Below are 12799 nucleotides of genomic sequence, written 5' to 3'. Positions count from 1 at the left end.
AACGTTCCCTTCACATTAAATTTTGCATTTGTTATTCATTAACTTAGAGTATTTATATGGCATCTGTATAAATGTGTCAGTTCTCTGTGGGTAATGACAGCATTAAAAACAATTTGAGTATGTCTTTCACGTATAGAACATAGTAAGTGCTCAATTAATATTAAGTGAATAAATGAAGTCTTGATGAGGTCTGGCTAAAATAAAGAACATGGGAAGAATTTTCCTCCATGTATTGCCAGGATTTTCAGTACAGACTAACAATTATATCCTAGTATTATTATAAAGGGCATAGTAAAACAGCACAACAAATTACATTACTTCTACCATGTTGACTAACCTGGATTCTAGATCCAATGTAATTTCTTTCAGAGAAGTATCTGAATCATCAAGAACTTTTTCCAAGTTTATATGTTTTTCCATTTCTTCTAATTCTTTTAGGCACTGATAATACTAGGGGAAAATGATAAATGAGTTAATTATAAAGTAGCTGTTTCCTAATTAAACTAACTGAATACTTACAGACCTTAGGATATTAAAAAGGAATAAACTACTGTAGGCCTACAGGCAGGGTACATTACATGAGAGGCTGGAGTCTGATGTATTACCAAATGGACTTTACTTACCTTAGTTCGGTCTGGATCACAGTAGTCCAAGAGAGAATCACAAAAATGATATCCCATTGACTCCAAGTCTTTTGTGTTGAAATGAGTGCCTCTTTTATTACCTAAAAAAATCAGTAAGTTTATCCATCCTTGAGGGTGAGTTAAACATTTTTTCTTAGCGGGCAGGCCTAAGTTGCAAAACAGAGAGTATAACCAACACATCTGGTATGATTCCATATTCTGCCCTTTGGATTTTCTGCTAGGGCAGGTCATTTAATAGCATATTGCTTTCGCTCGTTCCCTCTCCACCATTTTGGCCAAAGGTGACTTAATACAGATTCGTCTATGTTGTAAAGCAGAAGAAAATTCAATAAGAAAGTTATGGAATACTTGGTTACCAGTTATAAGCACCCTAATAATTACTCAGAGAAAAACTTGGGTAAATATTTTAATGTTTTCATCATCATTAATAATGTTATATCAATTTTAAGGTGCTTTAAAAACTAGCCAGAAGTTACATGTATGATTTCTAACACTTTCCTTTGAGCTAATACATTTTCTAATAATGTGCCAGTCACCTTAATATGGAGCATTCTAAGGATATGTTAGATGTGACTAAAAGCTTTCTTAAATGCAGCTAGAGCAAACTTTTATTTTTAGTTCAAGGAACCAATTAAAATATAAATTGACAAAAAACAAAATAAAGCCCAGTCTATTTTGCCTTACAAACTGCAAATCCACTAAAAATATTTCTGTCCTGGTATTTTAAGTATAAGCATTGCTTTTTCCTGCAATCATTATAGCCATTTGTAGGAACCCCTTAAAAAAATTCTTAGTTTATGAAACAACCATTTAGGTATTCTACACATATGCTAAAACTTCCTCTTCTCAACAAAGGAAAATGATGCGATAGAGATACGTATAGTAGGAGTCTGTTTATTCATCCTATTTATAGAATTGATATTAGAATGTATCCAAGCAGGAAGAAAGTGCTCACTATTCAGTTGTCTACACTAGTAGGCTTACATTAAAAATGTCTCTGATTTAAACCTCTGACAGTCATGAATGAGAATCCTTGATCTTACCCAGAGTAGATCCACAAAAAGTGGCCTCCATGGTAAAGCTGTTCCTGATTCCCATTTTCCACATTACCACCCTTCCTGTTCCCTCTTTGCTCTTCTGAATATTAAACTTGCAAGCTGAGAATGAAAACTGGAAAGAAGCAAATAAAAATGAGACCCACTGCTTTTCTAATCACAATGTCTTTCTTAGGAAGTAGGGTTGAAAATGGAATGCCTAGTTGTGCAAAAGCAGTTAATTCTCTCTAAAGCTTCAGAAGCTACTTTTATTTCATGACCAATGGAAAGAACTCATTTTAAGGATGACATATTTACATTTCTGAGAACAAAAGATTTGAATTCTGGCAATAACATTTTACTTTTAATCTATATATAATATAATCATTCAAAACCAGTTAATTCTTGATAGTGCTGACTTTAAAAAGGTTATAGGAAGGAGCCTAAACATGCTTAGGAATCAAGATCAGTGTTTAATTTTCAGAATAGAATAAAGATGCTTTATTTTCATATGAAAGATAACTTGAAAGTTTTCCTGATTGTTATAACATCAGCATATACAATGAGTTTTTGAAATTTTACTTACCATATAATTTAAAAAATTGACTTTGTGTTCCATTCTTTGAACTTTCATACATGTATAGATTTGTGTCAGGATATAGAACAATTTCATTACTTCTTAAAGACTCCCCTTTGCCGTCCCCTTGCAGTCATTAAGTATTTCATTTATTTTGGAGCTATGGTAAATGGCACTGTTTTAAATTTGGTTTCTAGTTGTTCTTTGTGAGTATATAGAAATGCATTTGGTTTTTGTGGGTTGAGCTTGTATCCTATGACATTGCTAAACTCAGTACTTCTAGGTGTTTTTTTGTGGATTGCTTTGGATTTTCTATGAAGCCAGTCACATCATCATCACTATTTTCCAATCTGTCTGCCTTTTATTTCTTTTTCTTGCCTTACTGCACTTGTTAGGACCTCCAGTATAAGGCTGAATTGAAGGGGTAACAGTGGATATCCTTGCCTTGTTCCTGGCCTTAGGAGGAAAAGTCTTTTATCATGAAGTATATGGTGGTGAGTAATGGGCATTTTTTCCTTCATATTTCCAATTATTGGTAACTAAACATTTCACATAGTTGCTTTCTTATGGTCAATTGTATAAACCAGTCAAAATAACTAAATAAAAAAGCAGTTTACTGAGTAAGATTATCCATTCTTCTGTCTCACATGGGCAACATGTAGTAAAGGAGACAAAAATCTTAAAGGTGCTTACTTTATCTGGACAATTTTTGCTCAGCATAAGTGGAAAGATTCGTTGCTGTAGGTATAAAGCTTTACACCTACCACTACTGTCACAGCCATACATGAAGATGTTCTCTTTCTTACTGTGGCCATGAAGGTCACAATATAAAATAACCTCTCGTTTCTCCATCAATCTACCAAGAAGAAAAAGGACAAGTTACTATATTTTACCTTTGCATTTTTCTTCTATGGTTTTAACTATGGATTTACAAGTCTAATATCCAAATAAACAGAATTTTTGATATCCTAGTTTTTAGTTTCTTTCTCTTCTTACCCATACTGCATATTATGATTAATATATAATTTTTAAACGCCTACAATAAGTTCCTATTAATTGAATGTAAAATATGAATGGTTTAGCCTTCCATTATAAGGACAAAATTTACCTTACTCCCAAGACTTTCTCCAACAGGAATCCCTCTGCTTTTTTGTTTTCTGTTGTAGACAGAAAGCTCATTCCTAACTTTGCCCACTAGCTCTCACAGAGATTCTTTCCGACTAAAATACCTTCTTTCCTCAAAACTTGTAAACGTAAATACTACCCCTCATCCCTCAACACTGACCTCGCATCTCACTTCCTCTCTAACTAGTCAAGTCCATCAATTTTTCTTTTTTTGAACTCCTATAGCACTTAATATTGGTACCATTTACTTGGCACTTGTCTAGGTTAAGTTTTTAGGTTAAGTTTTTATATTTTTGATATTAAGTCTTATTAAGGATAGAGAATGCTTCAAAACATCTAGAACAGTGCTGTGCACACAAGTACTCAATTATGTATTAAAACTTGAGTGCCTGATGACTTAGTGCTGAAGCCAATTAGTATTTAACTCTTGATTAATGTGATGAATAGGTATTATTTTGAGAAAAATGGTACCAAAGTTTGAAGTGATTGGTTTTCTGGTCAGTTTCTAATAAACAATTTAAAGAAATCATTTCTTAAGAGCACAATTCTTAGCCTGTATAGGCATTCAATGAATATTAAAGTAATAAAAAAATAAGCCCCCAAACTGGTTGATGAAAATAGCTAATAGGCTTTCAAAAGGTAAAAAAGTGGAGGATTATGGGCATGTCTGTCTTTATTTTCATATTTCCAAACTTTGAATAGCATTATTATATCATTTAAATAACTGAAATTACACATAACTACTTGTTACATCTGGAAGAATAAATACAAAATGTTAGCAATTTTTAGTAATATGAAATGTATTACTTTTGTAACAAAAACATTAAAACCTAAAATCAAAATATTCAAAGTACAGCTTCTGTTTGAAAAAATACTCCTTTAAACTACAGTGAAATCCCAAACTGAAGTCTGTTACATGTATTATTCTTTTTCACTTGGTGCCCAATAAATTTTAACTGATAACAAAAGATTGACCTAAAGCCACTAAATGATTACAAGTTTTTAGAAAAAGAACTAGATTATAAAGTAAGAATTTTAAGTTAGCTCCTTAAATGAGATATACTGTACATTTTTAAACTGTTTCCCCCGTTTTAATGATTTTCGTTTCCTGTAAGTAAGTCAAAAGAAACTTCTAAGTAGTTAATTGCCAAAGAAATGTTACTACTTTTGAAGTGAAACAGGAAGGATATTAGCGTTTTTCATCTTATACTAATTTAAATCACTTTAGAAACTTTTTTTTTTAACTCACAGGTAAGATACTCTAATCTCTTACACTAAGTATCCTATACTAAAATCTACTATAATTCTCAAATACTTTAAATAAATTTAATTTTAGATATACTTACAGCTGCTCACCTTTCCACACATATGTGACTGACTTTTTATTCCATTTTATCTGTCTATGATTCTTAATGCCTGCATTAAGGTAGTTCTCTTTTTTGGAAGTCTTTCTGAAACTTACTGAATAGATTCCTGCTTTAACCTCCTTACAAGGCAATCTGAGGAGAACTAAGACATATAAAATATTTTCCATAGAGACAAGCCAAGGGCCTGTAATCCATCTTGTGTTGGGCCAGGCACCCTTAATGTCAAAGAGCATTAAGCAGACATTATAAACATTCTAATAGGCATCCCATAAGCTCCCTTTCTATAAAAAAATAAACTCTGAATTTTGGAATAACTTTAGATTTATACCAAATTGCCAAAATTAATAGAGAGTTTTCATTTACCCCTTATCCAGTTTCCCCTAATGTTAACATACCACATAACGATGGTACACTGTCAAAAACTAAGGAACTAACATTGGTACATTACTATTAATTAAACTCCCAACCTTATCTGGCTTTCACTAGTTTCCCACTAATGTCCTCTTTCTGTCCCAGAATCCAATCCAGGATACCACAATGCATTTATTCAGCTTTCTTTTCATTGTCTGCCATCATCAGGGTTATTCTTTATTGCTTAAATATTCCCAAATGACTTTAAGGGAATCCTGAAGTCCACATTTGTGCACTTCACTCCCCAAGCGTCTAAGCAGATCAGAGGATTAACATGAAAGGGAAAGCCGAGGCTGAACTATGATAACTGGAGCCTTGAAGCCTCTTGAAGCCTGTCAGCCCCTCTGAGGAACTGGAGGTATCCTTGAGGTCCTCCTCCTTGAAACAGGGCTCTTGTGCTTGCACTAGTGGCCCTGGTAACAAAGCAGGATGAGGATATAAACACTAGTACTTACTACTGTAATACTTAAACAATCCTAAATAATTTACAGAGTTTTTACATCTATATCTAATTCATTAACAACTTTTTTTTTTCTTTTTACATTTGATGAAACACTGAATATATTTAGAGCTTCTAATGTTTCAGGTTTTATTCTGGGCAATTTAGTAATAATATTCTCATTTAATCCTCTCATCTGTGAGGTATTATTATTCCCCCTTTATAGATGAGAAAACTGAGATTTGGATTTATTTTTAAATTGCTCAAGATACAGTTAGCAAATGATATAGCAGGGATTCCAATATGATACGTTTTGACTCCAGTCTCCAAATTCTTAACCAAAAAGGTTAAGAGGCTTTGGACTTGGAATGGTTGTTCTTTGACTCCAATAAATCCTTCTATGCTAGCAATGTCTATTCATGATTATTATTACTTCAATCTATTAAAATTCACCCAGTAATTTAACAAATATTTAAATATTATGTGCATTTTACCATCCTGGATTCTGTAGAAAATGTAAAGCTGTTCATTTTTTTCTAGGGGCAAATAAGATTATTATTCATGAAAGTTTAAAGAGCTATGTAACTGGCTAGTAAAAAGACTCATCATAGAGCAATATATGGTCAACATAGCGCTAGAAGACTCTGTGGGACATAATTAATTTTTACATATAAGGGATTCAAGGATCCCAAAGTAAACATCAGTGCTACCATCAGCTTTAGCAAGAAACCAAATTTGGGATATGCAAATTTAACTACGTTTCACAAAGTCATTAAAATGTTCTATTTTATTTCTATTTCATTTTTCAAAAGAAAGCTAGTTAATCTAGTGGCATATTGCCAGAAAGGTGTATAAGCAGAGTTGGGAAGAATGAGGAAAAGTTAAGTAGCTATTAGTTAAATCTTAAGAAAAGCTAGAGTAAAACAAGGGGGATTCTTACTATCTGGTTTACTACATAAGCAGAGGGTAATCTGAGGTTTATTTTACCTACGGATCATGTTCCGGGTATACCAAACAGAAGGATATGATTCCTTCAGGAGAGATGTATAGTTGCGGTTTAAATCCTGTCCAGCTAAGGAACACCGATAGTTTCCCACAATCACACCATCTGGATTCAGCATGGGTACCACCTTGAAGATGAAAGTGTCCCGAAGCAACTGTGCATCACTTGAGTCTCCTAAAATATAATCCAGGAAGCCTTTGATGATCCAAGAGCTGTTGGTTTCTCCTGGATGTACCCTTGCAGTCAGAATCACGGCCTTTCGCTTTCTTGTGTCAGTGTTCTTCAAGGGGGAAGTAATCGTTAAAACATACACCATGTTTCTAGCAATCGTGTGGCATAAGACACGTATTTTACAAAACTTTGACCGTACTGGGTCATTATTGATGCTAGAAAGGTATTCTTGCAGGTTGGTGTAAGTGTATGGGTAACAGTGAGCAAAGTAGCAGGTATCTTTGTTGTGCGGAAACTGAAACGTCCATGTAAGAGAGAAACAGTGGCGCCCATCTTGTCCCTGGTTGTTCCTATAGTACTTGATTTGGTCTCCTATTCTCTGCCAGCCAATATTATGAGTGTTGGCCTCTTTTTCAGAATAAAACAGTGGGCGCATACCTCGATTATAAAGACTAGCAGGTTTCGTGAAATTGATAATAGTGAATCTGTAGACTATTCCTGCTTGGGTATTAGTGACTTGGAAATAGTACCACTGGGTGTGTCTATTTGTGAACAGGTCAGGGCGCACAGTCAGCTGGTACTCATATTCTGCCCTAATACACAAAAGGAAGGGGGGAAAAGCACATAAAAATGTAAAAATGACACTGAAGTTTAAATGAATAAAAGTAATAAACATAAAAATAATAAATTATCTATTCATAGGGAGCTTTTTATTTGGGAAGCAGTGTTTATTTAGGCAGCATCCAATAGCAAATGATTGCTAAAGATAAAAGGTTTGAAATGTTCTTTTATTGGATGTGAAACTGCTTCTATGCTAATTCTAAAGCCTTTTTATTCCTCTGTAATTTCAGAGAACACATGAAAAATGGGCATTTGATAAAAATCGTAATTTCAACCCAATTATATTTCCTGTAAGAAAATGATTAACGAGTTCTCAAAACTGAATTAAAGTCCAATGTTTTCTTTTTTTATTTCGGACATTTGTTATATATTAGATTCTAACTCTAGGAATTTGAAATATTTATCACTAAGAAAGATTTAAAACATATAAATTAATATGAGCAAATGGATTACAAAATTTTAAACTCTGTGAGGACAGGAACTGTATTTGGTAACTATTTGCATACCGCATACTTAGTCACTGAGAATACTTAAAAATAAAGGCCAAAATAATTTCACTAGTATATTATTAATACGTATAACAACTTTCTTGGTTAGTTGTGACTTTTTTTTCTTTACCAAGTGACTTCCTATTCTGTCAGCATTATGCACTTACTGCATGTGTGTGTAGTTATAAACTGTGAACTAGGAATAGGTGAAATGAATGTTGAAACCTTGTTGAATGTTGAATCTAGGTATGGGTATGTGGTAGTTAATGTGGAACTATAATATGCTCTGTACTTAACTGCGGGTTTAAAATTTTTCATAAAATTTTTTAAAAAAGAATATCCTTGGATTGCATGCATGTTCCCAAGCATATTTTGTGGAACACTCATCTGAAGAACTATTCCATTAAAAAGTTTGAGGAGCAGTGTGTATGATAATTCAGATTGATATACTGAAAATGTACAGTACAGAGACCTGCTTAAATTCATAGTTCTCAGAATTGCATAAATCCAGAATCTTTTATACTCCCCCCCTCCCAATAATCTCTAATTAGCATCTATACTTCAAGGAATTACAGCTCAGTAATGGATACATGAAACTTTAATGTACCTAACACAGAAAATAATACTTGATAGACTAGCTCCTCAAATAAAAATAATTAAAACCTACACTTTGACTACCTTCTGTAGATTACCACTCTCAAACCTTGCTTCAAACATCAAAGTATCATCATAGTTATCCACAGGCTGCTTCAAGGGTGTCCGGTTGCCCCCAACTCGGGAATACACAAAACACGGCTCTTTGTAGGCTGATGAGAGAAGACCATAAAGGTATCAAGCCATATTTAAAGTAAACAGGCTATTTTGCACAGTTTGGAGCCACAGTATAATTGAAGTGTCACTAAGGATTGTAAATTTTAACATATTTGACATTAGCTTATAGGTTTATGTTGAAGTAAGAAAGTCTAAGAGTATTTAGACTAGAAAAGCAATGCCTAAAAAAATTCATATCTTTCTCACATTAAAAATACTTATTCAACTTCTGGTTATAATGAAGTAATTGGTCCTGAACTTGCCCTTTCACTGCAAATGACTATCAAACCGGAACAAAAAAATGAATTGTTTTCATCAATGTGGACAACATACAGACCACAACCAAATCGGGTTCTTGAAAGAAGATAACTACATGAAATAAGCCCATGTTTAATTCTGGTTTTCTCCCTAGGCGTACTTTCTAACTACCTCCTAGGAAGACGGCACTTAAGAACAGCATAACAGTCTTGCTGAGCTGAGGAGGCAAGACTGCTGTCTGGGGCTTCTAAAATTGGTATCTTGGGTAACCAGAGAGAAGACATGGAGGGCTTCAATAGTTTACCTGGTGGTTCCCCAGTCCTTGGCTGAGGGCTTGGCTGTCAAGCACAGGATAAGACCAAGGAAGATAGAACAGAGTGCTATCCTGTGGAACTGAGATACCAGAGGACATAACATTCTAGGACATAGTGGAATTCCAACCTGTCCAGCATAGAAAGACTTCACTGGGCACCTCAGCCATTCAGTTGTGACTTCAGAAAGGTTGTATATTAGGCATAAGAATCATATTCAGGAGTAAGGGCCATGACCTAGAACTAAGGACAAAATGAAAATATACCTGTTTTTATATTTAAAAAAAAATCCTAAAAGATGCAAAATGATTTGCTAGCAATTTAGCTGCCTACCAGAACAAAATACAAGATAATTTTTAAAAAGAACATAATACTGACTCCTACCACGTATTTTTCACAATTTCTCACATACAGTCCACAATTATGAAGCATACAGAGAAGCAGGAAAATGTAACCCTGCTATATTTAACAGACCCCAAGATAACCAAGATGGTAGGATTAACAGAGGGGACTTTGAAGATATGTTAAGACTTAAAGGAAAAGATAATGAATAAATAGATCAAGTAATCTCTAAAAAAGGAATAGAAACTATAAATAGAACAAAACGGAAATTCTAGAAATAAAAAGTACAATGACGGAAATAAAAGATTTACTAAATGGGCTTAAAAGAAATTGAACTTTGCAAAAGGAAGATTCAGTGAACTGAAAACAAGGGCAGAGAAGAAAAAAAGAACAAAGATCTGGTGACACCTGGGACATAGCTAGAAGTCTAACATATATGTAAGTGGAATTCCAAAGGACAGAAGAGAAAGACTATTATGGAAAAAATATGTGAAGAAATAATGGCTGAAAATTTCTCAAATTTGGAAAAAACCAAAAAACCCTATTAGACTATGGCTCCAAGAGGTTCAATAAACTCAAAGCAGGATGAATACAAAGATAACCAAATTTAGGCAGGTCACAGTCAAATTGTTGGAAAAAGCCAGAGAGAAAAAGATGTATCATATATAGGGAACAATGATATGAATCATGGCTGGCTTTCTATTAAAGAGAACAGATGTCATGAGACAATGGAACAGTATCTTTAAAGAAAAAAAAATGTCAACCCAGAAGTCTGTATATCCAGTTGTTTGGGGATTTCCTTCTCCTACAGCTCCAGGTCTGGAAACCATTCTGTTCTCTTACCCTTTCAAGCCTAAGAGAAATAATGGTTCTGTTCTCTCGACAATTCTATGTTGTTGCTTCACCATCCTTTAGAAAGTCTCCCTTAATTCTGCCCATCCTTTTTTAAGTTATCCTTTCTTTCAACTTTCTTGAATTACCCCAAGTATAAAATCCAATTCCTGACAAGATCCTGACTGACTCACCTCAACTACTGTAATTTTACATTAGATCTCAGTTGTGTGTGGAAGTTCTAAGGTAGCTTAGCTATGTAAATATTTGAAACGAAGTTTTAAAAAATCAGAGGTGCTTCTCTCACTCCAATTGCTTACAAATGCTCAAGTATACAGTTTCTGGAACTGCTTACTGTAGAAGAAGCAATCCCTGTGAATTTCTGTTTTGCTAGCTCTTTAAAGAAAATACGTATGTTCCCTGGAAGTTACCTTTAATATATACTCTAACATATAAAAATGTGATGGTGAGATTGTACAGGAGTCCCACACTCCCTTATGTTGGTGCACAGTTTAGAATACAGGTTGAGACTTCTATGTTTGTGATTAGCATACTCTATCGTAAAGCAGAGATTCTGTATTACCAGAGCTCTCAAAGTGCAATTATTGATCCTGAGTGTTAAGAACATTCTCCTGAGATATGAACTTAGATGTTATTTGCAATGTGAAATATTTTCCTCTTTTAAAGATGGGAATCCCAAGAAATGCATCAAACTGGTATGAAATGAAAATAAACCATTTGAAAGATTGCATGAACATGACGTACCGATAGAAAGGGAACAAGAGTGGCAGAAAACTCTACTGGATTTATCTTGGAAAACTGATGTGAAGCTTAAGTCCCTCTACATTCCATCCACGGTCAACATGATGCTTTATTTTTAAGTAACTTTGCATAAACTACAATACTTACCTTCAAGAATACAATTAGCACTCAATCAACATTTGGATCAATGTGTAACAAAACATGTTCATGGAGTCAGAGACTTCCCAGTAATCTGCAATTTCCACTATAAACAGCAAAACATATAACTAAGAGATTAGCCCAGGTAACTGATTAGCCCAATTATATTTCATAGCAACATGTCTCATATACTCACCATCTTCAGCTAGATAAACCACAGTATCTTCCTTGGAGTTTGGATAAAGGGGTTCCATCTCCAGGCCTGTTGGGATGTACACTGGCTCAGGATAAGAAGGAGTCCAATCTGGGAAAAAAAGAGAGAGAATATTATTTGAATGACTTCAAAATAAAACAGGAAAAATTTACTGTATATTTTCAAATTATTCACTGGTAGATCTAGGCTAAAATTTTAGTGTTTTATGAAAGGCTAGATTTTACCAAGGGTTTACTGGAAGTAACAATGAGCATTGTCACACTTTAACAAAACCCCTAACACTTCATTTGCACCCTGGTTCCAAATTATTGTAGTGAGTAGTTCATGGTTATCTTATGTCATCATAGTTATTTTGGCTCATGGTTATTTTGTGTCATCATCACATTGTGTCATCATATATACCAAAGTTTCTATTTCTCCTGGGTGCTTGATCCCTTTCTAACCTACCTCTGGGGATCTTGCTCCACCTTTTATTCTCCCTTTCCCTGCATCTTCAGCCTCCTCCTTAATAATGGTTGTTTGCTAAGCTAATATACATAGTTCAGGTTTCTTTTGTCTCCCCATAGGAAGGAGCTCACCTTCTTCTTTACCTATACCAGCCTTCCTACTCTTCATTCTTTTCAGGACCAAACTGTAGACCATGATCTATCTGATTGGGAAAAAAATGACTTCATAGCCCAACTGCCCTAAGTTGTTCCCACTTTTTAGTGGACAAGAATTTGGTGGTGACTCACTCTCCTACTTCTCTTTTATTACTGGCTGATGTATGTCAGACTATGCTTGGCTCTGGGTATAAATATGCTCTAATAGAAGGAGCCAGCCTCTATGATCCCAAATACGTTCACTGAAACAATTAAGAAAAAAAACTTGGTGATAAGAAACAAGTATCACTGGATGAACACACTGTGGGGATGATATGTATAACTGTTTAAGCAACAGAGCTGTATCTGACACAATGCATAGGGGTCAAGTCTAGCTACAGAAAAGGCACAGACTAGACTACTGATGCAAATACACATCACTGAACATTGTAGGGTTAAGTGAACATCACACAACCAAATAAGCAGATAATAAGCAATAAAGCAAATTAAAATTTAAAAGACTCTCAGTAGCTGAAAATTTAATCAAATCAAACCAAAATTAATCATGAACTGATAATATAGCATCCATTCTGAAAATTTTGGGTATTTCAGCTATTTGCCATTTTCTAACATCTTGATATATAAAACTAAATATCTGCCCTTGAGAACGAG

General features: G+C 34.3%; 1 protein-coding gene across 12 annotated transcripts in view; it reads right to left on the bottom strand.

The window, feature by feature from the left end:
- The window catches only part of AGBL3 (ATP/GTP binding protein like 3), an 85280-nt gene that overhangs the window by 55400 nt on the left and 17081 nt on the right, over positions 1–12799 (bottom strand). For 5 of the 12 annotated variants that reach the window (XM_032483386.1, XM_032483377.1, XM_032483379.1 and 2 more), the window contains 7 exons: positions 11529–11636; positions 8548–8686; positions 6585–7364; positions 2949–3111; positions 1688–1814; positions 624–724; positions 338–450 (listed from right to left, as the gene is read on the bottom strand). In XM_032483386.1, the coding sequence (XP_032339277.1) occupies positions 338–450; positions 624–724; positions 1688–1814; positions 2949–3111; positions 6585–7364; positions 8548–8686; positions 11529–11636 (1531 nt within the window). Of the gene's footprint in view, positions 1–337; positions 451–623; positions 725–1683; positions 1815–2948; positions 3112–6584; positions 7365–8547; positions 8687–11341; positions 11439–11528; positions 11637–12799 lie in introns of those variants that run through there. The other 7 variants (XR_004321276.1, XM_032483382.1, XR_004321277.1 and 4 more) reach the window with 7 other exon arrangements.

This window comes from Camelus ferus, chromosome 7, assembly GCF_009834535.1.
Source record: "Camelus ferus isolate YT-003-E chromosome 7, BCGSAC_Cfer_1.0, whole genome shotgun sequence".
NCBI lineage: Eukaryota > Metazoa > Chordata > Mammalia > Artiodactyla > Camelidae > Camelus > Camelus ferus.
The sequence above is the reverse complement of the archived record's forward strand: the minus strand, read 5'-3'. Positions and strand labels throughout refer to the sequence as shown.